At 51.8% G+C, this 24,769-nt stretch overlaps 6 protein-coding genes across 6 annotated transcripts; 4 read left to right on the forward strand and 2 right to left on the reverse strand.

Annotated features, from left to right (window-relative positions):
* Window positions 1–1,287: 1,287 nt before the first annotated feature.
* Window positions 1,288–3,091, forward strand: PODANS_2_12940 (uncharacterized protein; the record flags this gene model as incomplete). The annotated part of the gene is made up of 3 exons (XM_001912077.1): window positions 1,288–1,434; window positions 1,480–2,415; window positions 2,474–3,091. The coding sequence occupies 3 exons, from the start codon at window positions 1,288–1,290 to the stop codon at window positions 3,089–3,091; spliced, it is 1,701 nt and encodes a 566-aa protein (XP_001912112.1).
* Window positions 3,092–4,251: 1,160 nt separating this feature from the next.
* PODANS_2_12950 (uncharacterized protein) lies at window positions 4,252–10,483 on the forward strand (the record flags this gene model as incomplete). The annotated part of the gene is made up of 2 exons (XM_001912078.1): window positions 4,252–4,425; window positions 4,523–10,483. 2 exons carry the CDS (start codon window positions 4,252–4,254, stop codon window positions 10,481–10,483), a joined length of 6,135 nt encoding a protein of 2,044 aa, XP_001912113.1.
* Window positions 10,484–12,529: 2,046 nt separating this feature from the next.
* Window positions 12,530–13,937, reverse strand: PODANS_2_12960 (uncharacterized protein; the record flags this gene model as incomplete). The annotated part of the gene is made up of 2 exons (XM_001912079.1): window positions 12,530–13,341; window positions 13,400–13,937. 2 exons carry the CDS (start codon window positions 13,935–13,937, stop codon window positions 12,530–12,532), a joined length of 1,350 nt encoding a protein of 449 aa, XP_001912114.1.
* Window positions 13,938–15,216: 1,279 nt separating this feature from the next.
* PODANS_2_12970 (uncharacterized protein) lies at window positions 15,217–15,663 on the forward strand (the record flags this gene model as incomplete). Its single annotated transcript, XM_001912080.1, has 2 exons — window positions 15,217–15,332; window positions 15,402–15,663. The coding sequence occupies 2 exons, from the start codon at window positions 15,217–15,219 to the stop codon at window positions 15,661–15,663; spliced, it is 378 nt and encodes a 125-aa protein (XP_001912115.1).
* Window positions 15,664–16,945: 1,282 nt separating this feature from the next.
* PODANS_2_12980 (uncharacterized protein) lies at window positions 16,946–18,389 on the reverse strand (the record flags this gene model as incomplete). Its single annotated transcript, XM_001912081.1, has 5 exons — window positions 16,946–17,229; window positions 17,287–17,367; window positions 17,423–17,470; window positions 17,525–18,147; window positions 18,217–18,389. The coding sequence occupies 5 exons, from the start codon at window positions 18,387–18,389 to the stop codon at window positions 16,946–16,948; spliced, it is 1,209 nt and encodes a 402-aa protein (XP_001912116.1).
* A 1,518-nt stretch (window positions 18,390–19,907) lies between these two features.
* Window positions 19,908–21,194, forward strand: PODANS_2_12990 (uncharacterized protein; the record flags this gene model as incomplete). Its single annotated transcript, XM_001912082.1, has 1 exon — window positions 19,908–21,194. One exon carries the CDS (start codon window positions 19,908–19,910, stop codon window positions 21,192–21,194), a length of 1,287 nt encoding a protein of 428 aa, XP_001912117.1.
* Window positions 21,195–24,769: the final 3,575 nt, after the last annotated feature.

Here is a 24,769-nt window from a genome sequence, read left to right on the forward strand (position 1 = left end):
CTTTTTTCCCCGCGGGGAACCCTCGCAGGGGGGCTCAAGCCAGCCGTCGGCAAGTGTCGTCATCGACGACCGGCAGCGTGGGGTTGCGACAGGGATTAACCACAAATCAGTCAGTGGTTACACGCCTATTTGGGTTCGCGGGCGACCTCTTTCGAGCTGTTGAAGAGCCTCAATTGTTTCTCAACCCATATCCCGTTGGTCTTCCTCAAATGTCAAGGTTTCAGCCTGGGAGCGGTGTTTCCTCGAGTCCGTTTCCGTTGTTGCATTTGCTCCACGCAACCCCGCATTGACCTTGCCTTATGCCCCCACAATCGAACAGCTTGTTGCGGGTGCCTCGGGCGATATTGAACGACAGGTCCAAATCGAGTGTTTCGATAAAGACTACAGCTGTGTTTTATCTCTTGTACCTTGTTTCTCTTTTCTAGGGAGATACACGCCAACACTCATCATCAGAGGTGGATATCTCATGTTTCTGGCTTACGGCGGCCCTTATCTCTTCCACCTTCATAGGCTTACAAAGTTGCTCGTATTGTAAGTGTTTCTCCATGGCTTGGTGTCATACGTGGTGTCTGTGGCACACACGGTGAGTGGGACCTCGTGGTTAAGCTCTCCGACCGCATCAGCTGCATGCTCAAGTATCAGTGAACTATTGGCTACTTCAGCTTCCAAGAGACTGCTCTAGACCCAGTGGTCTGGATGTTCCTTTCACCGGTGCTACAGTTGTGTGGGACAGCAGTTCACCGGCAGCTTCTTCTTTTGGCTTTCCGAGAGAAGATACTGCACTTTCTAGATTACCTGTCCACCACTGACGAGGGTTCGCTGCTGAACCCTTCATAACCCGCTGGTGTGCTCCGGCATAATTCGAGGCTCTTATCGGCCTTTCCATCTGACAAGGGAGGACCGATACCACCACCAAAGCCGTCCTTCCAATACTGCAAGGCAGCTTACCTTCCTGACCGACTATGCCTATCTCACCATTTGCTTGCACCTTTGCGGCTTTGGTCAAGCAATTTATGAGGCTCAGCATGGCAGGTGCAACTCTTGTTGGCCCAGAAGGCGATTACTCCCAGCCTTTCCCCGCTGAAGTACCCCCTCGTGATGTTCATCTCATGAGTATATCCACCCGTCTCCTCGTAGACCATGAGGTGCGGGCTTTTGCTCGACATTCTTTTTTGTTACCGCCATCATTGTTGCATTCATTCCTACAGACCATCGAGCTTCTAGTAGTTTTACAATACTTCTTGCAGTGTTATCACACTTTCGAGGGTTCCAAAAAAGCTCACCAAGATGGATGCTTACTCGATGTCAATTAGTAGCGCTTCTCGGAGAGTCACCTCGAAGCTGTATCAAGATCTGAAGACAGCCAGGCTTTACACTTTTGACAGATCACATAAGGAACTGGGCATCATGGATAGAGTCTTACAGGTACCTGTGGTTCATAGTAGAAGCTGGTGTTAATGCCGCTAACTCACTTGGTAGTTCGAATCTTTGGATCCGAATAGAAAACCACACATTGGGATTGTCGGTGCTGGTTTTGCAGGTCTTCGATGTGCAGATATCCTCATTCGATATGGCTTCCGAGTGACGATCCTTGAAGCCCGTAATCGCCTCGGCGGCAGGATACATCAAGAAAGGCTCCCCAGCGGCAATCTGATAGACATGGGCGCCAACTGGATCCATGGCACTGATGATAACCCGATCCTGGATCTGGCAAAGGAGACCAAGACACACACTGGGGTCTTTGACAGCGAATCGTATGTTTTTGACGAAGACGGCACACTTCTATCTGCACAGGAGGGAGAGAAATTCTCAACGGTCATGTGGAATATCATTGAAGAGGCTTTTGAGTACTCTGAGAAGCACGGGACTCAAATAGACGCGGACAAGACGCTGTTAGACTTCTTCAAGGAGCAAATTCTCAAGCAAATACCCGATACACTAGAGGGATATGAACGACAGAGGAAATTTGTCCTGCAGATGGCCGATCTTTGGGGGGCTTTTGTTGGCAGTCCAGTTGAGACACAGAGTCTCAAGTTCTTCTGGTTAGAAGAGTGTATTGACGGTGGTAAGACATCTTCAAGAGCTAACTCGTATCACGCCGACACTGACATTACAACAGAAAATTTGTTTTGCGCTGGGACCTACCACAAAATCCTGGAGAGGGTAGCGAAGCCAGCTGTTGATGGCGCTGATATTCGATATGGAACGCGGGTATCGGAGATATACGGAAAATCTACATCACCCAATGGAACTCCCAGGGCGATGACTGCCGATGGCCAGATACTCGAGTTTGACGAGCTGGTTGTCACCACACCGCTTGGATGGCTCAAACAGAACACTCACGCCTTCCACCCTCCTCTTCCAGATCGACTATCCAAAGCCATCCAGAATATTGGATACGGATGCCTAGAGAAGGTCCGTGTCTATCACGACTTTGTCTGCACACATATGACTAACACCCCATGTGTCACAGGTGTACATCTTCTTCCCAACTGCCTTCTGGCTTACACCTGATGCAAATGGACGGAAAGTCCAAGGATTTTGCCAATGGCTTTCGCCAAACTATTCCAAAGACACCAATCCCGCCGGTTGGACCAACGAGATCGTCGAGCTCGCCTCCATGGGGCCTTCTTCTCATCCGACGTTGCTATTCTACACATACGGCGATGAATCACGACATATCACATCCACCTTGCGCTCTCTGCCCTCGCAGAAAGAGAAACTCGACTTTTTGTTCAACTTCTTCAAGCCATACTACTCACGGCTACCGTCATACGACGAGAACAACCCCGACTGCCACCCTGTAGTTGCGGTAGCCACTGACTGGCTTGGTGATGATTTGGCGGGGAATGGCAGCTATGCCAACTTCCAGAAGGGGCTCAAGGAGGGCGACAAAGACATCGAGATCATGCGGCAGGGAATATCGGGTGAGGGGATCTGGCTGGCGGGGGAGCACACCGCGCCGTTTGTTGCTCTGGGGACTGTGACAGGGGCTTACTGGAGCGGGGAGGGGGTTGCAAAGGAGGTGGCGGGGAGTTATGGGAAGAGGATGGCGGAGAAGCTTGGAAAGGAGGATGCCATCACCAACTGAAGCGTAGTTCATCATGATATCTGTGTCAAAACGGTGGTGGGGAGAGCGAGGTCCAGGCTAATAAGGTAGCGGTTGGTTACATTCCTGAGCGTCCACAGATTTATTGTTTTGGATAAAGGTAGAGCAGTTACCTATTGTAGCTTAGCAACGGCAAGTCACAGCGTTTTGTTTGCTGTCTGGAACTCCCTGCTGCTGTTGCCTGTGCCTTGTCTGCAGCGCGAGGGCTGCGCTGCTTGCGAAATGGTGAGGCGGGCAGAGTCAAATGACTGCTTTGGTGCAGACGGTTGCATCTCGAGGAGTCAGCCTGTTGCAAAAGATTCCCCCTAGCCGTGGTAGCACCCGCCACGTCGTATTTGTGTGAGTCTCCCACCTGGCCTCTCCCGACGGTTCAAAAACATGCCGGTTTTCAATTTCCCAGCACCCAGCATAAGGCATCCAGCCTCCGTTCTCTCTTGGAGCTGGTTCCAGCTGGGCCAGCTGGGAAGGCCGACCTAAGTGTCATCGGTCTGAGGTCCAGTGCCGGTGTCATGGCGGGGCGCTCCTAGCGAACCCCTAAGGTTGGGAAAGTGGGGCGCCTAAGCTCACTCTGTGACTCTCTTCTAGTGGAGGCGGTTTGCTGTATTCGTATCCCTGCCACGCCCAGCACGCTACCGATAAGGCCGATCAACTGATTGGTGTGTGGTTACACCCAGAGCTTGTCACGGGTCGTCTCTTGCAAGCTGCTCACCACGTCAACTCCCAGTTGCGCCTCTTGCCTATGTCTGGAAACCTTGGAATCCCGGGGGCTTCTTTTTGGTTTGTCCCCTAAAAACCCTAAACAAAGTACACAATACTATCCAGAGAAAGCCTCGGAGGCTTTTTGAAAATCTTGTTTCGTTGTGCCCTAACCTTCACCCTTACACCATCGCTGTCACTGATGATGCTCGCCCCAATATGACCTTGCCCCGCACATCCGCCTCATCGTCCCCCAGACAGTTGGACGATTGCATATCGAAGTGCCTGTCAGCTCATCGAACCATCATCCGATCCGATACCCAAACACTGAGATATCCAAACCAGCATACTTACCAGACGGTGACGGTGACGGCGACCCGGTGAAACCGCCCCGCGCGCGCCGAACGACCGGCATCGCAGATAAGCGATAACGATCATCGCCCATCATGGCGTCTTTCTTTCCGTCGTTTCGCCAGTCGCGGATGCCCAAGCGGCTGCTTCGGTTCGCCCTGGCACGGCTAGACGTTCTGGACGAGACAGCGCTTGACTTGGAGAACCTTGATTTTGCCGTTGGAACAAACACGGTCCTGGAATTCCGAGATGTCGGGCTTGTACTCCAGGTACGCACCTGCCGCCTAGTTTTTGATGCTGACCTTGAGATGCTTTCGTAATTTGTTGCAAGGGCTGTCTATCCTAACATGTCGTAATGTGAAATAGAAACTGGAGAAGCTCTTGGGGCTCCCTCCAACCTTTTCGATCCAGAAAGCCAAGATCCTCGTCTTGCGAGTTACGATTCCCATGAACATCTTCACAAGCCCGATCATAGCCGAGGTCGATGGTGTTGATGTCCAGCTCAAGATTATGTCGCAACAGGAGGTGGAACAGCAGCGGTCAAAGAAGAGGAGGAGATGGCGGGCCACTGATGATGTCGTTCCGACTGCTGCCGACCTTGCGCAGTCGTTCCTGGAAACACAGCCGGTATCAGAGAAGAAAGAGCTGGAACAGGCACTTGTTGCGGAATCGCAGGACCTCGGAGCTTCAGTAACCATGAGTGAACCTGAGAGCGATGACGAGTCGTCGTTCGGTACCGGCCAAGCTCTGTCACTGCCAGCTTTCATGACCGACTTCCTCCAGGGCATTGTCGACAGAATGCAAGTTCGGATACATGGTGTTTCATTCCAGGTTGATACCGAAGTGCCACTGGACGCGAACTCCCAGCCCCCTGAGTTGGTCACTTTTCGACTTTCGCTGGATAAGGTGGATGTGGAAGGTGTCACTACATCAGCAGATGATGCTGAGGGCGGTCCAGAGATTGTTCACAAGGAGGGCAAACGGCATATTCTTCTGGACAACATCCGAGCGTTCCTGATCACCGAGGCAAATGTGTTCTCGTCATTAGTACCATCCCCGACGATGCTATCTTCTCAAGGATCAGCCCAGTCTCCGGAAGCAACTGAGGCCCCGTCATTTCCAACTCCCGGCGCCAATCTGGCAGACAGCATAAGCTCTGCGTCGGTAACTTTGGATGATTTTGCGCAACTTCAGGCTCAGATGCACGATAGCGAGGCGGCGCTGAATATCCCCTACGAGTTTGACCAACCTAATACGTTTGTTGAATATGCAGAGCCGAATTCGCCTGGTTCCACACCCCGGGCATCTCTTTACCAAGATATGGCAGGCCTTGGTCTTCAGGAGCACGCCAAGTCTACGCTTGTAGAGCCGGGGGCTTCAAGCTGGTCTGCTCCGGAGAGAGAAGCACAGTCAGAGCCTTTTCTCCGGCCTCCAGAAGGCTTCCCACTTGGTTCGTCGGTCTCTCCCGCTGGCTCTGTGCATTCAGAGGCTGCTAGTAGCGAATCTAGTGGCGGAGCCGAAGACCTTACGCAATCCCATCTCTACAGCCACGAGGAAGCTGAGAGCATGTACATGAGTGCCTTCTCATATACAGGTTCGGTAAAGCTACGCGGAGCAATGCCCGGATCTTGGGATGAGCAAGAGTCCGTGTCATCGGGGGGAAAATCCGACGCCGCTGGCCCATCATCTGCACAACCCCAGAATTCACCCCCACCAGAAACACAGGGTGGACGGTTCTACAACGAGACTGGACAACCGCCAGACCAGTCCTCTCTATCTCCCCAAGGCACATCGCCAATATCAACGCGAAGTCCCGTTGCCGAATTCTCAGAAGATCACAATCTAGGCCAAGAACCAGAGCGCCACCAAGATGACATCCCGACGCCTCGTGGACCTACCAGATTAGTGAAAGAAGTCATTTCACTAAGCTCCATATCGGTCTATCTACCATCAAATCACAAGCACCTACACGTCACGACTCCTGACCTCGCAAGTACTACCCCAAATCTCCCAGGAGCATTTTCGGTCCACTCACCTGAACCTCTGAGCCCCTCGTCACCCGTTTCCGAAACCCCGGCTGAACACCCGCCTCTTGACCCATCTATTGAGGTTATCCTGAAGCCGATAGAGGTGCGGTTTGATGCCTCGATTGGGTTTCTTTTAGCCATGGTGGTGAGCCGCCTGCTGGAAGCAGTGCAAACATCCGAAACCAGCAATACAGCTCCGTCCAGGTCAGACTCTAAGCCTGCGCTGGACCTCAAACTCGTAGTGGAAGGTCTATCACTCCAATTTTTGGAGAAACTTGCAGGTGTTGCCGACACGGCACAGAAACATTTCGAGAAGCGGTCACCGGACTTTGCGTCCGATGTCCTCCTGCAAGCAAATTTGAGGGGAATCAAAGCTTCGCTCTCAAGCTCTGGCTCCGACATGGAAGCCGATATTGCTATTGAAAAGCTCACATTTGGGTATGCCAATGACCAGATTATATCGTTTGATCGATCCGTTCAAATGTATGAATCTATGGCTGCCAGCACTCTCTTGTCTTCGGGACAGGATATCTCAGTCAAGCTCACCAAGAGCTCTGGAAGGTCGAGCCTCAAAGTTAACACACTTCCTCTACATGTCAAACTCGATCTCCCAAAGTTGGATGAAACATTCATCTGGTTTGGAGGCTTGAGCAGCTTCCTCAACATGGGCTCTTCGATCACCTCGAATCCTGCAAAGAGCACAACTGTTGCGCCGCAGAAGCCCAAGGGTGTTCGATTCGAAACCCCGAGTTCGGATGATCGACCTGTCAGTTCAGGTGACAAGGCTGAGATGCGCATCAATGGGATCCGGCTGGATGTTATCGGGAGAGACTGTAGCATGGCCCTTGACACCAGCGCTCTCAAGTTGATCAACAGGGGAGAAGGCGTCGGTGTGCACTTCAGCAAGATACAGCTGGCAGGGCCATATCTTCGCAATTCCCAAGCTGCAGCTCCCATCATTGCCAAAATTGTGGACACCCGGATCGAGTTTGTCATGGCGCCGCGGGAACAAGATCTTGAGAGGCTTGTTGAACTCATCACTCCGTCACAGAGCAAGTTTGACAAGGACGGGGATGAGATCATGGTTGACATGCTCATTCGCCAACGGCGAAAGGGGTCGGTTCTGAACTTGACCGTCGGCAAAGTCAATGTCAATGTGGGCAGACTTCAGCAGCTCAGCTGTCTACCCAGCTTGGCAGAGGATCTTGCCAAACTCGGGACTGTTGCCAAGTATCTGCCCGAAGATGACCGGCCCGGGTTGCTCTCTTTTATTCATGTCAAGAGCTTTGAAGGCGCTGTCGACATTGGTGGACGTTTTGGAGCGGTTCAAGCAGCCATTGCAGACCTGGAGGTGGCTCACATCACGGTTCCTACTCTAGTTGCTGTTGCTGTGACAGGTATCACTGTCACAAGAAACCAGGTCGAGGACCTTGTGACGACACCACCAAATCCCGCAACGGCCTCGTCACCAAAGCCGCCTGTTCTGAGGATGAGAATGGTGGATGATATTGAGCCGGTCCTCAAAGTCAGGCTGAACGGGCTGAATGTCGAGTACAGAGTGCCTACTATCATGGCCATCTTGCAGCTTTCGGAGGATGCCACACCGCAAGACTATGAGGCTAGCCTTGCAGCCTCGGTCGCCAATCTTGGTGATCACGCTCATACCGCCATCAAGGGCTCACCAGCTGGTTCAGCATCGTCGGGGCAAGAATACAGTTCAAAGCCCATCAAAGTCGACGTTGCTTTCGAGGACTGTCTGATTGGCCTGAACCCTCTCGGCCCGCCATCCAAGTTGATTCTTGCGCTGACGACAGCATCGCTTGAGGTGGTACCCGGAAAAGACGAGAGTGTACATGCCGTCCTGGAGATGGATAAGGCATCCATTCTGCTCATTGATGATGTCACGGTATTGGACACGCCTGGGGCACCGTTTGCTTCGAAGCGACGGCCCAAAGTCATTCCTACACCGCAGATCACCGAGCTATGTTCCAAGGGTTTTGTGCACATCAGCCAAATCTCCAAGGCTCAGGCTGTCGTGAACACAACCAAGGATAAGAACGGCGATTCGCAGCTGGAGGTCGAACTACGTGACAAGCTTCTGGTCATGGAGACGTGTGCCGACTCAACTCACACTCTGATTGCTTTGGCAAACGCTCTAACCCCGCCTACACCGCCGAGCAAGGAGGTCAAGTATAAGACATCGATTGTTCCGGTGGAAGATCTGCTGGCTTCCATCACTCACGACGCGTTTGGCCGCGCTGAGGGTGATTATGACTTTGATAATGATTTCCTTCCTGTTGCTGGAGAGCACAGCGGCGAGATGGATAGTGAGCATGACTATTATGGCGGACCAAACGATAGCCCCCTCAACATGGACTCTCAGTTTTACGACGACGAGGTTATCCACGAAGAGCTTTTCGATGCCACTGCTCAATCGCTTGACTTGTCAAAAACCAGAGTTGAGGAGACGAACGATGGTGTCTTGCTCAGCACTGCTAGCCTGAGCACCGACAATAGCACAGACAATAGCAGCGGGCGTCTCTCAGTCGAAGAAGGGTTCTTTGAGAAGGAGTCGGCTGTCAAGGGCACAGCGCACCGGTGGAACTCTAAGAAGAACAAGTATGATGATGGTAACGACACCAAGATTCAACGAAGCCCGCTCAAGGTTGGTGTGCGTGATGTCCATCTTATTTGGCACCTGTATGACGGCTATGATTGGGTGCGGACTCGAGAAGTCATTGCCAAGGCGGTCAAGGAAGTTGAGAACAAGGCATACGAGAAGCGGGCCAAGGCTGAACGCAAGGATGACTTGGATGAAGAAGAGATTGTGGGTGACTTCCTTTTCAATTCGGTGTACATTGGAATTCCAGTCACTCGGGATCCAAAGGAGCTGGCCGCCGCCATCAACCATGAGTTGGGGGATGGAAACGATACCGAGTCGGTCGCCACCACGGCCTTCACAACCTCCACCATTCGCCCTGCTGGCAAGCATCACCACGCTAGGTCCAAGAGCCTAAAATTGGGCAGGAGCAATGATCACAAGATCACATTTGAGCTCAACGGCGTGAATGTGGACTTGGTCACCTTCCCACCTGATTCTGGGGAGACAGTCAGCTCCATCGATGTCCGTGTCCGCGACCTGGTCGTTTTCGACCATGTGGCTACTTCCACGTGGAAGAAGTTTGTCACATACGACGAGGATGCGGGTGACAGAGAGGAGGGCGCAAATATGGCCCACATCGAACTTCTCAACACAAAGCCTGTGCCCTCTATGCCGGCTTCTGAAATTGTCTTGAAGGTCAGCATTCTGCCTCTTCGTCTTCACGTCGATCAGGATGCGCTGGACTTTATCACACGGTTCTTTGAGTTCAAGGACGACTCGACACCTGTTCACGCCTCTCCGAGTGATGTGCCCTTCATCCAGCGTGCCGAGGTCAACGACGTGCCTGTCAGGTTGGATTTCAAGCCAAAGCGGGTCGACTATGCTGGTCTCAGATCAGGCCATACGACTGAGTTCATGAACTTCTTGATCCTGGAGGATTCCCGTTTGGTTCTTCGCCATGTTATTCTTTACGGCATCGCCGGATTTGACAAGCTTGGAAAGCAGCTCAACGACATTTGGACGGACAATGTCAAGCGCACACAGCTTCCTGGTGTTTTGGCTGGTCTGGCACCAGTCCGCTCTCTTGTGAACGCCGGCAGCGGCTTCCGTGAGCTGATTGAGATTCCCATCAAGGAATATCAGAAAGACGGGCGCATTGTCCGCAGCATTAGGAAGGGTGCGACCCGTTTTGCAAAGACGACTGGTACAGAGGTGGTGAAGTTGGGCGCCAAACTCGCCATCGGGACACAGTACGCACTTCAAGGAGCCGAGGGCATGTTGGTTAACAAGCCAGCTGGAGAGTCAAGTAGCTCCGCGGCTCCCATTGCCATCGACGATTGGGACGAGGGAGATGAGTACGAAGCCGAAGAGGAGACGACCAACCGGCAGGTCAGCCTGTACGCGAACCAGCCGCTTGGTATCCTCCAGGGCGTGCGGGGCGCCTATTCGAGCCTGGCCAGGGACCTGGCGGTGGCAAGGGACGCAATCATTGCGGTGCCGGCCGAGGTGATGGAGAGCACGAACGCTCAGGGGGCAGCCAAAGCTGTGCTGAAGCGGGCACCGACGATAATCTTCCGGCCTGCCATTGGTGCTACCAAGGCCATTGGACAGACTCTGCTGGGCGCGACGAACAGTCTCGACCCGGCGAACAGGAGACGGGCGGAGGCGGTGAGTTTTCTTGGTCTGATACTACAGTGAAACAGGTTGCTGACTTTGTGACAGAAATACAAGAAATAATCGAGTAAGAAAACCACAGACGAGGGAGTCTTTTTCTAGAACCATACATCACAACAAAGGCGTACACCTAGCCTTGCGAGATTGCATGGCAAGTTCTCAAGAATTAATAATGATTTGTTTTTACGAAGGGAGAAAGAGAATATCACGAAGAGGAGGGCATGAATACTCGGAGTTTTGGGGGGTTGAGACATTCTAAGGATTGCGGGATCTGGGAAGGAGTTTTTGATTTTCAGGTCATATCTCTTAGGGGTCTCTCTATCTGCGCTTTAGTTTTTTTTTTCTTTTCCTCTGAAGACGATTATTTAGTGTTTTGGTCAATTGGGAGGAGAAGAACGATACAGCATACCCCCATGAGGTCTCGGTAGTTTTTGGTTCAGTCTTTATTTTGTTTTAGCTCTCTCTGTGCTTTTGAGGGTGTGGTGATGTGATGAGGTGATGGTTGTTGCGGTTTTACTCTTGACCCGTTGTGATCAGCTTTGTTGAGCTCTAAGATAACTGCAAATCAGGGGAATATGGGACCTGGAGGCTCTCAAGTTTGCATTCTACTCTAGCTAGACAGGTTATTGACAGGAAAATAATTAAAAATAGAGACTGTAATGAGATGCCAAGGTGTAGAAAAATAGTTGATATATCTGTGCTGGAACCGCTTCTGGCAATCTTGAAACTGACGTCCGGTTCTTCCAAGGCCTGCCAATATGTACTTGAGGTGCACCGACTACCTATCTTTCAGAACTCTCATCCCAAGCAGCAGTCGCCATTTTCTTGTCCACAAGGGAAAGAATGTGAAGAGAGCACAGTAGTCAAGACTAGAAATCAGTACTCGATCCTTTTGGTTCAGTGTTGATTTATGCGATTTGCAAACTTGGGTTTTGCCAAATGCTACTCCCAGCACCCCAGCATCATCATCGAGTTAAGATGGGTATGGATGGGTGTGTTTAACTCCCGCTAGACTCATTCATCTCCCTCTCCCTCGCCTTTCTCTGCTCTCGAAGGTGGGTCTCTTTGCTTATTCTCTACGGGAAAAGGTCAGCATTGTTATCCGTTCTCTCTCTACTGGCCGTTGCAAATAAAGTTGTCGTGACAGGGAAGGGGTTAGGTAATATACTCACTGCGTTTGTCTTTGCTGCTTGGATTGACGATCGGGTGTAGCTACTCATATAAAACTCATCAGCAACCCAGTTGCGATGTAAATAGCGGAAGCGTCTGCGGGCATGTGCTACTGTGCAAGGCAGGTGTGACTTACACGAACAAAATCGAAGCCATCGTGAAAGCCGCCATCGGGGCCATGACCGTCTGTTTCTGTCAGCTTCACATGCACGCGCCCGATGACGGAGAGAAAAAGAAAAAAAAACCAACTCTAGAATTGAATTTCACCATTTTGAATTCTTGCAATTATCCCATTTCTTGCCCATGTGCCGTTTACTCTTGAGATGCTGGGTGAGCTTAAAAGGTCGACGACGTTAAGGTTTAGCGGGTGTTATCGGAGAGATCCATTTCCAAAAACCGCTTCTCAAAAGGAGCGAGCAAGCGACATCACACCACTTTTCCAGAACTTGGTACAAACACCACACATTCAATGAGCACAGTACATGATTCAGATTATCAATGGACGAGTAATAGATTTTGAACCTTTTTGATATTTTTTTTTCTCTCATTCTTTATAACAACATCTATCGTCTCTCTCTCTCTGTCCCCTATGCAATTGTGTTCCCCTTAAAAACTCCAGACCCCAAATCCCTTTAAACCCCCCTCTCCCTACTTCATCTCCTGATGAAAATCAAAGCCCCAATGCAAGATGCGACAAATAAAATGAGGGAAACAATAATGTGTCCATATCATATCAACCAAAAATATGACAGCTCGCCTGCCTGCCTTCGTCTGCTCGCTCTTGACTCGCCTTGCTTTGCTTTGCCTCGCACATCAAACAAATGCTGCTTGCTTGCTTGTCAAGTGTCTTATACTTACAAATAATCTTATATGCGCCTCTCTTCCTCTCAAGAAAGGGATTTATGAATCCAAAATCTCTCTCCTCTCCACGCTGCCACCACCCTCCAGCTTCTGCCTCCCTCTCTCCCTCAGCCCGTTCATCCGCCTCATCGCATACTCATACGTAAGCATCGTAACCGTGGCCGCCGGGACAGCCCTCATCATGTTGGTCCCCATGCCCGCGTAGAAAGCCATCCAACCCTCCTCCCTCAAAATAGTGCGGAAAGTGGTCACGATGCCCCTATATCTCGGACCGCTGCTAACCGCTGGCTTGTTCTGACCGGAAGCAGATGGCTCAGTCACTCCGAGACCCTGCATGTATTCATGCCCCGGCATGGGTCTTCGCTGAGTCTGCAATCTTGTTCGGATGACCTCGTGGGGATAGGTAGCGCTGCTGGCCATGATCTTGCTCAGAATCGACGCCGACAAGATCCCAAACCAGTGCGATTTGTCTTCCTGGCCGGCTACTGGGGCAGCACCCATGGACGTGCCAGTAAATTTGGTCTTCAAATATTCGTACACGGGGAATTGGACCGCTACGTGGGTGAGACCGAGAAGGGCGGGAGTGAGGCCGGAATAAAACGAGAGAATACCCTCTGTGGTGTACATCTTGCGCGCAGCGTCAAGTGTCGATCGGTAGTGCCATGGCTGATGGAGCGTAGGGCGCGAAGTTGGCGTGTTGCTCCCCTTAGGATACAGCGAAAATCGTGTCCGGTCATGGCCAGTCGTCTGTGACATTAGTCGTGTCTTGATCACCCAGATTGGGTTCGTAGCAATCGTGCTGCTGGCTCCTGCTATGATGGATGACCAGAAGTTGACGACAAATGGTCTGTCTGTGACCGGGGTGTCAGTATCCCCCCACTTTCCAGGCCCAAAGATCAGTTCCCTTACCATGATATTGTGACAGATAAATCTTGCTCTTGTTGTAAACCGTAAACCATACCGCCCATGTTGGCAGATACCCCATAATGATCGGTCCCAAGCCCCTGTACATCCCCCTGATTCCCTCCTCCCTCCAGATAATGTTAGCCGTGCCAAACAGGCCCTTGTAGACTACTCTCTGGTGTCCGGTATGTGGGCTGTTCTTTTGCATCGCCAATATTCCTCCCTGAGCCTGCAGCTTCGTCTTGATAACATCCAGCGGGCAAGTCACGACTCCAGACATGAACCCTCCCACCGCGCCCGCCAGCGCATTGAACTGCGAGTCCGAGGCGTCGAGTGCCCAGCGCTCCGCAAGCGTGAGCTGTTCCCCCGCCATGCTGGCGTTGCCCCCTCCGCCTGCCCCGCCTCTTCCCGAATGGTCGCTCGTCGGCTGCGAAGAGGGCGGCTCTTCGACGGCGGGCGGGTCCGGAAGCGCTACTCCATATTCCGCTCGAGGCGCAGATACGGCTTGTCCGTCGGGTGTGAGGTGGTGATGTTGGTTGGACATGCCCGCGTCTCTGCGCGCGCGGAAAGGCCGGAGAGGGGCACTGTAACCCGTCGTTTTTTCCTCGGTTTTGCAGGGTGATTTCTACTTTGTAGAAAGATAATTCAAGGGTCTCGGGGCCCCAAATCCCTCAGAGACCCTAGGGAGGTCTCAGGGTCGTCGGTAGGGAAAGATGTTCCCTTCTAGATCGTATGATGAGTAGATGCGAACAATACCGTTTGCGATTGCCTGTGATCGTGGTCGTGTGCCGGATGTGCGGGGAAGGTCTTATACTGTGTTGGGGTGTGCCGGACCAGCAGAGGGGTCCTTTGTATGTTGCGCGATGGAGCTGTGGGTTGTCAAATTGTTGCGAATCTGTCCAGGACGGTATGGCAGGTACGTGTCGTGCAAGAGAGAGGAGGAGAGACCGAGAAACTGACTTGCGCGAAAACAGCAAGAGAGTCGAGCGATCAACGGCGCTGGTGGTGGAGGAGAACCTTGAAAGGAACTGTGTCTTGGCAGCCGGCCTTACATGGATATGGTTGAGTGTGGATTGCACAATCGCACAGCAAGAGAAGAGGCAAAGTTAGCCGTGTGTCGGCGCTGACCGGGTCCCCTCTTCCTGCTGCTCCGTGTGTGCTCCGTCCAGTCTTTTTTCCCAAGTGTCGCAAGAATCGCAATCGTCACAAGTTCTCCTTAAGAAGAAGCCAATTACGTAGGCTGTGGCTGTTGGGCCGTTCTTGGTGGGCTGCTTTTTCAAGCCGAGTCATGTAACGCTGCTTTACCACCGTAACGCAACAGTTCCGACATGCGATTCTACCGAGGATGAGATAGATGTGTTTGAGTCTCATGCAAATCCCCAAAATTCTCGAAAGATGGGTTGGAGCTTGTGAACTGATGTCTGGTCTCATTCCCGTCTCATCTCTCATCTCTCATCTCTCATCTCTCACATCTCTCATCATGCATTGCAGCAGTTAGTTCAATTCAAGCTCATATTCAGATGGTCGCTGGATTGGTAGGCGGCGGGCGGGATCAGCGGGCCAAAAAAGCAGCATTACCTCATCGCTGCCTTGTGAAGCATAAGCATGGAAAATCCATGCCTAACTTTTCAGGCAGCAAATCCCAGGCCGCAACGGGTTTTCCCGGGGCAGAGCTCTGCCTGTCCAATTGAGCCAACCAACGTCTGCTGATTCCCGACGCGGCAATTTGGCAAAGCTCCCACCACCAAGCCCACCCACCCAGACTGCTGGTCGTCGCAAAGTTGCAAGTGTGAATACCTTCAACCTCCACACATCCATCCAAAATGACGGCCCCATCCCTCGCCAGCTATGTCACCAAGCGCCCCTGGCTCTCCAAGCTCCTGAAGCCCGTTGCCGGCTGGTACAGCAATGCTGCCCTCTACCGTCAAATGGGTCTCAAGTATGTGCATTATATCGCCCACCTCCAGAAACTGTTTCCCTAACCCTATACCCTCCTCCCTCTCTCCAGGGCCGATGATTTGATCTCCGAAGAAAACGCCGACGTCCTCAAGGCCCTCGGCCGCCTCACCCCCAAGGAGTCCTACGACCGCATCTACCGCATCCGCCGCGCCACCCAGCTCTCCCTCCAGCAAAAGATCCTACCCAAGAACGAGTGGACCAAGCCCGAGGAGGACGTCCAATACCTTTCCCCCATCCTCGAGGCCATCGAGGCTGAGGCCAAGGAGAAGCAGGCTCTCGACACTCTTGTCCCCTCCAAGGCCGGCCACTAAGAGAATTGCCCTGAACTTTTGCTTGCAGCCAAAAAGAAGAGGAACCGGGAGTGGCGGAGAGGAGAAAAGGGAGGGAAACTGTATTATGATCATGGACCCAGGTCTGGAACAGACCGGGGTCAAGGAGTATGGGAGGGGAGGTTAGATGGGGTGGGCAGACAGAAGGTGTGTGGTGCAAGAAAAGGGGAAGGGGGGGAAACGCCGTCAGACAAAAAAAAATAGAGGACGAACGTTTAAGAAACCCGGACCTGTTGTATATCTGTATAGAGGGCTCCTCAATTTTTCTCGGTAGAAGAAATCAGGAAAGACTCGCTCACCCATTCAATCTGCTGGTCTTCATGCTGTCAGTTGATTTTGAAGAGTTTGTCGGATTCACGGAAATACGAAAGGTTGCCGAAGAGCTATGGCGAGGTATTGATTTCAACTTAACGAGAAGCTATGAACACATGCCGCTCCTATCTCATGTCTCCAAAACATACGAGCACTAGAACACCGAATGACTCGACTGAAACAATCACCATCACAATTCCCTATCCAAACACAACAAGTTACAAGAACCACCAAATCCCCTGCTCTTTTTTTTATACCACCGCCCCCTATACCACCCGCCAGTCCCTCAGAATAAAAAAACAAAAGCCCCAGAAGGTTTTAAAAAACAGTAAGAGATAGCTAACAAACAAGCCTGGCTGGCGGGAGTAGGTTCGTGAACAACAACAAATAAAGCAGATGGATTACTTTAATCTTTTCTCTTTCCATCCAACCCGTCCCTCCTCATGAAAAGAGCAATGTTCAACATATCTGATGATCCCCTAGCCCGTACTCTGCGCCGCCAATGAGGAAAAAAAAGAACGCAATCAACACGAAACCCAGCCATGACAAAGCCTTCAATATGTGAAGCCCACATCAGCTCTTCGGGTATGTCCCGAGCATTCCGTCATACTAGCTAACCACCCACTCGGACCACAACAGCAACAACAACAGTTCAAAGAACAGAGGGCAAAAAAACGGTGCTCCGGGATTTTTAAAAGGTAGTAAACGATGTACAAGGTGAAATATTTCAGACATGGTGTATTTTCCCGTGTCTGTGAGATGCCTGTTCTGATTCAGGCTGACAAGAATATCGTGGTTTTCGATGTGGATCATGAGCGTTCGTATAACGGCTGATGCGTTCCCTGGAGCGCTCTGTCGTAGTGGTGTTCTAGTATTTTGTGGAACGGGCGCCCCCTGGCCGAAGAGAAGATGGTGTGGTCGGGGGCGAGAGCGGCCGCCGGGTGCCAGCAGTTTATACGTTACCGCCCTTCTCTTCGGTGTCGATATGCCAGACGACGTAGTTGGGAAGGCCGTAAACACCATAGCCAGCCGCCTTGGCCATCTTGGCGAACCCTTCTGTCTCGGCTTGGTTCTCAAATGCGTAACATGGGAAATTGATGCCCGATCTGTGAACGTCGGCCTTGACCAAGATGTTCACACCACCAATACCGTCAAGTTCGATCTCCTCATCCTTGTTGTTGCGCCAGTCACCCATTCTAGCCATGTAAGTACGGCCGGTATCGTATTGCTTGTAACCTAGAGCAGAAAGTTAGTGTTATTCTTATATCAAGACCGAAACAGGAGAAAACACACCCTCAGCCAGAACAATATCCTTAGACAGCTTCTTGGCAAGCGCGCGGCCCTTGTCGGATTCGACCCATGAGTTATAGTCAACTAGCATTCAGTTAGCACCGTGTCCTCGCAACTATGGCATAAAACCACAACGTACATCTTCCTTCAATATCCTTGCCATTCTCGTAGCGGTGAAACCAAATGTCTGCCACAAGTTAGCGCCTAATTACCCCGCTGAAGCTATTCCAGGGAAGCTTACTGGGAACGAGAATGTCCCGATCGTGGGCAATAAAGTCCTCGAGAATCTTCTCGGGGCTGTCCACGATATCTACATCCCTCCAGTACACCCACGAATGCTCAGGCTTGAGCGCCGTGGTCAAGAGGTAGTTGCGGGCCTTGCCCATGGCCTTGCGCCGGGGTCCCTGGGCCTCGAAGGAATGACGCTCCTCGACACTCTGGCTCAGCTTGAATCCAAAGTCCTTCTCGACAATCATGGCGCTCCGGAACTTGTCGGGGCGCTTCTGGAGACGGTTGAGCTCGGCAGACAAGACAGCGAGGGTATCATCGGTAGAGTCGCCAACGAGGAAGCCAAGATCGATCAAATTGTGGGGGTATGTAAGCTCGGCAAGAAGCTCGAAATACTTGGAGAGGTAGGGGGCGGCATCCTTGAGAGGAGTGAGAATGAGAACTCGTTCTTCGTTCTGGACAGCCTTGGTGGTGGACTTGATGGGGTTCAGGTCGACGTGGTCGATGGTGGACTCGTTGACAACCAGGGGCGCGTGGTGATTAAAGATTACTGGCGTGTGATGGTGGGCGTTCCATGCTGCTTGTTCGTTCTGTGACATCTCGGAAGGTGGTTTGTTCGGGCCCCAGCAGTAGAAGCTACACGCACACAGGGCATGATTAGCACTCTGGGCATAAATACTTTCAACAAAAATGGGGACGCCGTACCTCTTCATCTGAGGAGCGGACGAGCTGATGCCGCGCCATAATAATATTATTGTGCCAGTGATAGCAAGAAGTAGAAGGAAGCGGGTTCTGGTCAACAGCACCCATATCGCCCGCGTAGGGGGAAGACTCGCTCTCGCAGCCTTCCAGCTGACGCCGCCTTTGGGAAGAAGCATGATGTTCGAGGTCGCCGGGTGGCCCTCAGCACCACCCTACAAGGTCGATGGTGCAACCGTTGCGATGTGCAAAATTTCCGCTGTTGTCTCGCCGTCCAAAGTCGTGCAAGTTGGTGCTTCAAAAATCCAATCGGTCTGGGTTGACAAGGACGGTATTCCGGGACACAGTTACGCTCACAGATACGCGAGTATTTTCGTGTGGCGTGAGTTACGCCCGCGACAGTCGAGATGCCTGGAGTAGGAGAAGACGGTATTCAGAGGAGGGGTTCCAAATGGAAGAATCGTCTTGGTTTTCGTCAGGAATCGCTTCTTCTTCTTCTTCTTCTTCTTCTTCTTCTTCGTCGTCGTCGTCGCTGAACGGGCTGGCTCGTGATGGATGGGAGGAATGTGAGAAGCTCGAAGTCGAGCGGACAGCGTTCAGCACCCCATGCACGCAAGTCTCGGCTGCGTTCTAGCGTCTGCGACTCTGTAGGGGTTGCCGGTGTTAGGGGGTAAGGGTCCACTTTCGGGAGGTTCTGGACACTTGGCCGCCCAAACATCCCACTCAATTTCCACAGGCCTATGATTGCATTTTGAGAACATTTGACTTGTTCAAAATGAGGCCGTGATGTCTGTGCGGGCCTGCTATTTTTGTGTCTTTTTGATAGTTGTATATCGATGTTGCTGATCTCTCTGGTTGAATCTGTGATCAGCATCACGCCTCTGCCCAGTGTACACTGTACATCTCGCTCCGTCCGTCCTGCGGGTCAGCTTCCTTCGACCCTCCACCACTTTTTGTGACCAAGCATGCCTTCCTTGATACGAGAGAGATTGCGTGTCCATATAGAGAGTGAATGCCTCTGGTTATCAATGTTTCGGTTTACGAACACAGGCGGCAGCAAAGATGCAACCACAGCATATCAATTTAACGATAGGTGCAGATGTTCCCGTCCCCCATCACTAGCCAATGCCACAGGCACGCTTGTTCTGCCGGCACGAACCACCATCCCACACAAACTCCCAAACTCATCTTGAGAATTTCATCTGATGAGCTTCGCGAAAGATTAGATTTGTCAAATGTCGATTCTAGAAACCAATGCGGGTCTTGGTCCAGTTGGCATTAGCCTATCGATGATTCAGGCACAAGTTTCTTGGCTCAACCTCTCCTCTTGAGAGCTTGGCGTTGTTTGACAAACACCGGGACGGGATCTTTTCCACCCGCTGGTTGGAATTGCGGCGTGCCCCCCAAGCTTACCTCAGCTTCGATGCCACCCACGTGAGAGGGCGACAATGCCGTGATGACTTGGGAAAGAGCGCGTCTCTCTACGTGTCTCTGAATTGTAGCTGAAGTCATGATCTTATAACTTGGTCTTATAGCAACGTTCTCTCTCATTCTCACTAGACCAGTCTCATACCCGGCTAGCCAATCAACGATCATCACTTACAACAAGCTCGCTCTCCAGACCTTGCCGACCTTGTTCCGTGGCTGACCTCGACAACCGTGGAAACCTGCGGCAATTGTCAGATTGGTTCCAGGTAATGCTCATTCGCTCCCATCGACTTCACTATTCGAAAGTTATCTCGGCCAATACTACTGCAGTTGGTTTGGTAAAACCTTCATGGTGTTCCTTCTTTCACAAGTTCTTGTCAGGATCTCAGCCTACGTCATTGATCCCACCTTTCTTGTCGACAACAACAGTCAATACAGCTTCAGTCAGCAGCATGGAAACAAGAAGGTCGGCTCGCCTCGGTGCCATCTCCGAGTCTGCCAAAATCACCGAGCCAGCACCTGCTCCTGCTCCAACCAAATTCCGCAAGAGAAAAGCCGTCGAAGAGGACGACAATGAGCAAGACACCACCCCATCAACCCCCCGTCGACCTCGTGCTGCCCCCAAGCCCGACCGCTACCAAGCACCACCAGCAACACCAACCCCCAACGCAGTCTCCCTCATAGCCGAACCGGTCAACACAATCTCCAAGCCCAAACCCGCCGCGGTAAACCGCCTCGCAGACCCCAACCGCACCAACGCCCTCCTCCTATCCCCTCAAACATCCCGGCTCATCTCCTCCACCACCGGCCCCTCAGTCCAACCCCCTACTTCTCCCTCCGCCATCCCGCTAGAAGGCATCAAAACCACCCCCTCCACCACAACCACCACCAACCTTCTAGAAGAAGCCTGCGCCCACCTCATCAAAGTCGATCCCAGAATGAAGCCCCTGATCGAGAAACACCACTGCCACATCTTTTCCCCTGAGGGCCTATCCGAGAAAATCGACCCGTTTGAGTCTTTGGCGTCAGGTATCATCTCCCAGCAAGTCTCTGGGGCGGCGGCAAAGGCCATCAAGAACAGATTTATCTCTCTTTTCTACCCGGGCAATGACACCACCACCACCACCCATGAGAAAAAGAAGTTCCCCACCCCGGCGGACGTCATAGGAAAGAGTATCGAAACCCTTCGCACGGCGGGGCTGTCACAGAGGAAAGCGGAGTATCTTCTTGGGCTGGCTCAGAAGTTTGTCTCTGGGGAGCTGACGGCGCAGATGCTGGCTGATGCGCCTTATGAGGAGGTTCTGGAGAAGTTGATTGCAGTGAGGGGGCTGGGGAGGTGGTCGGTGGAAATGTTTGCTTGCTTTGGGTTGAAGAGGATGGATGTGTTTAGTACTGGGGATTTGGGGGTGCAGAGGGGGATGGCCGCCTTTGTGGGGAGGGATGTGGGCAAGTTGAAGGCGAAGGGCGGGGGGAATAAATGGAAGTATATGAGCGAGAGGGAGATGGAGGAGATTGCGGAGGGGTTTAGGCCTTATCGGAGTTTGTTTATGTGGTAAGTTTACGTCGGCATTGGATGTGTGACTGAGTCTGAAGCTGATGATGGTTTTGATTTAGGTATATGTGGAGGGTTGAGGAGACGGATATCAGTACGATGGAGTGAATACCTCGTGCTGTTTGCTCATGTCTCAATATTCGACATACCGCTCTCGATTTTTGGAGCATTGACCAGCCGGAATTTTTCCAAGTCAAATCCTATTAAGTCTCAACTGCCGGAGTCAACTTTTGGGTGTCTGGCTCGGCACATGAACCGAACCCAAGAATCTAGTTCATGCCGTTTCTTGCCCGTGTCACCATACCCCAAAGTTGGAATCCCGGTCATGCAGTTCAGTTCAAGAATCCCCATCAGGGCCGCAATCTAAATTTCCACCAAGTTTCTGTTTGTTTCAGATTTACTTGGTTGGTGGTAATATATATCGTATTATATCCCATGTTTTGTGTGTTGTATGTGGTATTTCCTGCTTGAATGATGCTTGTCATTGGGAGGAGTTTAATCAGACCCAACAAGAGAAATAAACTGCGGCGGAATGGATCCTATTCGCGAGAGGTGGTGATGGTAATCTTGTTTGGTGATTTTAGTTTGGCATTTAGGCTTGGATACCGAAACAGCTACATATATCCGGCTCTTATAGCAGACTCTCATGATTTAGCTATGGATGTCGGAGAGTGTAGCCTGGACTTTGAGGTAAACAATAATGCTATATACCATCAATACGACGCCAAGTAGGTGTGGGTGATACCGTTGCAAACTCTATGCAAAACATATATGTATGCAGTTTGATATGCCGTTGCGGATCAAGAGTACATCATACTGCCCACTCAAGGCAACGATTTGACTTCAGCTGCCAGTATCCCATGATGCTATGGACATCGGTTGGCCTGTCTCATAATCATCACTTCCCTCGCTTCAACCAGATGCTGCCATGCTGTCAAGTATCGTGCAACAGCTAGGGGGGTGTAAGTCAAGACACCATCAACAGACAACAAAAAACGTCAAAGAATTAAACTCTCCCTGGCTTGATCTGGAGTACCAAGTCCTGTCCCAAAGCGCCGGCATTGGGACGAACCTTTGCCAAACCACAAAATCCAGTCTGCTACTCCTCCACATCCCACCCCTTGGGTCAAGCCCACACGTATGTCTTTCCCCGCATATTGATGTCATGTTCAGTGTGGATTGTCGCAAAAATCCCCAAACCTAATTCGTACATGTCCCAGACCTTAAAGCAACGTCACAGGAGATCTGACATTTCGCCCATTATCAAAACCGTTGCCAAGATATTGTGGCAGCATGCCAATGCGAGGCTCAGTCGGTGCTACAGACGGCGGCGGCAATATGGCCCGACCCTGGCCTCGACCTGTCACAAACAATTGTCATCTCTTCTTGTAAAAATGAGGTCTCAAATAATGCGAGATAGGCACCGGAAATGTTCCCCTGTGGCGCTGGACACTCGCACAAAATGTGCCATATGTACGCCGTAGCTTGGTTTACACGATCTTCAACGATACGGATTCCAACATCAGGATCAAAGACTCACGATTGTCGTCAGCCTTGTTGTTCAAACGCCCAGCTTGCGTAAGCTTGTTTATCCCGTTCTTTCTGTGACTTGTTTCATGTCGCATCTGCAAACCCCCAATCGAGAAAAGGGAAACCCCCGTGTGTTGGACATCGAGAACCTCTGGATCGAATGATTGGTGGTTGTCGTGCACGGTCCATCAACAGCAAAAAGGGGGCGCTCTAGAAACGGATATCGAACGGCTGGGTGTGGCCATATCCGTTCACATTTCACCAGCGCGGATCAAGATAACAACGCAGCAGCCAGCCACGGCACAGTGTTCCCGTCCGCAGGCCAGGACAACGGGATGAAAAATGTGCCGTCGCCGTGACGCCCATGGTGGTTTTCCACGCGGACGAATTGAACGACTCGAGACCTTTTGGGTGATGATATGTTGAAATGCAAAAAATGCAGGATTTGACCATTCTTGTGTGTTGTGTTCCATGCCGATCACGCTCCCTGATTTTGAATTGCAGGGTGGAGTTGTGTCTCTCTCGCTTGAGTGCGACATTGGCCAATTGAAATTCGCAATTTTCGTATCCTGAAATGGCCGTTTTCCTTCCTTTCCAGAAGCCTGATCAAAACACCAGACTTTTCCTGTCATCGGTCGCCTCCCTGCCTGTTACTATCCGTCCAGGTGGCCACAAATACCGGTATCCGGAGGTTCGGGCGCCGGCTGGTAGAAGATTGTAACCGATGCGGGCGGGATCCCTCAGACAAAAGAACCACGTGCCGGAACAGAGAACAGACCAAATGGTTGTTTTCGGTCGTTCTTGTGGTTCTTTGTGCTCGTGCCCGTGCCCGACGTCATACCGCCGCGGGCTGGACAGGTACCGATCAGTGTAAGCTTCGTTGACGTCGCTGCTCAGAACCTGAAGAAGCTCCTCCTCCTCCGCATTCTCTGGCGGCCGAGCTAGTGCTGCAATCACGGCTACACAATGCAACGCAGGGACGTTGTGTTGTGGAGTGTCCATCTTTTCCTTTGATCTGTGGTCTTGTTTGCTTGCTGCCCGTTGCCCGGTGGCCGTGTTCATAGGGAAAAGGGTTATGAAATCGGACGGGCCGAAGTTGACCGCTTCGTGATCAGAAGACCCAGGAGACAGCATTGATGGCAGGGAGAATTTGGCCAAATCTTGAGATCCCGGCGAGTCCCATTTTCCTAATTCCTGCGAGATTGGTTCCCCGGCCCCTGTCGAGCCAAGCCCTCCATCGACGGCGCCAGACGCTCAAGAAAAAAAGCAGGCAGCTCGGCCGAGCTTGGAAGTTGGACGAGCTTCCAGGGCGCCCGACTGGTGATTCCTTGGAATCCTGGCCCACCTCAACCCCCGGACGTGACACGGTTATGTCCACGCCTGAGGCCTCAACTCAACCTTCTTGGTCACCAACAACAACATAGACAGAATCAGACAAACAATGACAGCTTGAGATTATTATGAGGAGCCCAAAATATGCCAAGTCTCGCCCATTGCCGTGGTGAAGCAGATCCAGATCCAAGTGGAGACCTGTGCTGTCGCGGTGAACCACTCAGGGCCTGTCGATGCTGGCGGTGCATGCGCACACCCCACCTTTCAGCTTCTTGTGGTGGTGTTCTTGCAGGGGCGTGCCCGTAACATGGCTAGCGTACCTGCAATAATTTAGCTCCATTTGCCCCTTCCTCGCATGTTTCTGGTGCCGACGTGCCTGTCTTTTCTGCCCCTTGGATTCTACTTTTCTCAAGCCACGCCTCTCTCTCTCCTTCCCTCATCACACCTTTCTTCCTCCCGTCATTTTGAAGGTCCTTCTTCACTTCATACATTCGTTACTGTCAATATTTCTCCCATCGTCGTTGATTAGAAAGAGTCCTCTCGCTCACTCTTTCTCTCCCTCATCACGACTTTCTCACCAACCAAAACCGAATCCCGCGTCGCGTCCATCCTCCCGCGCCACTAATCAACTAAGACATTCCGGTATCCCGCGACGCCATTGAAGAAAGAGGTGCGTTCCAATAGAAGGGGTGTTCTTGACTCGTCTCCCTCACATCC

The sequence above is a fragment of the Podospora anserina genome, chromosome 2 (genome assembly GCF_000226545.1).
Source record: "Podospora anserina S mat+ genomic DNA chromosome 2, supercontig 2".
NCBI classification, from domain to species: Eukaryota; Fungi; Ascomycota; class Sordariomycetes; order Sordariales; family Podosporaceae; genus Podospora; species Podospora anserina.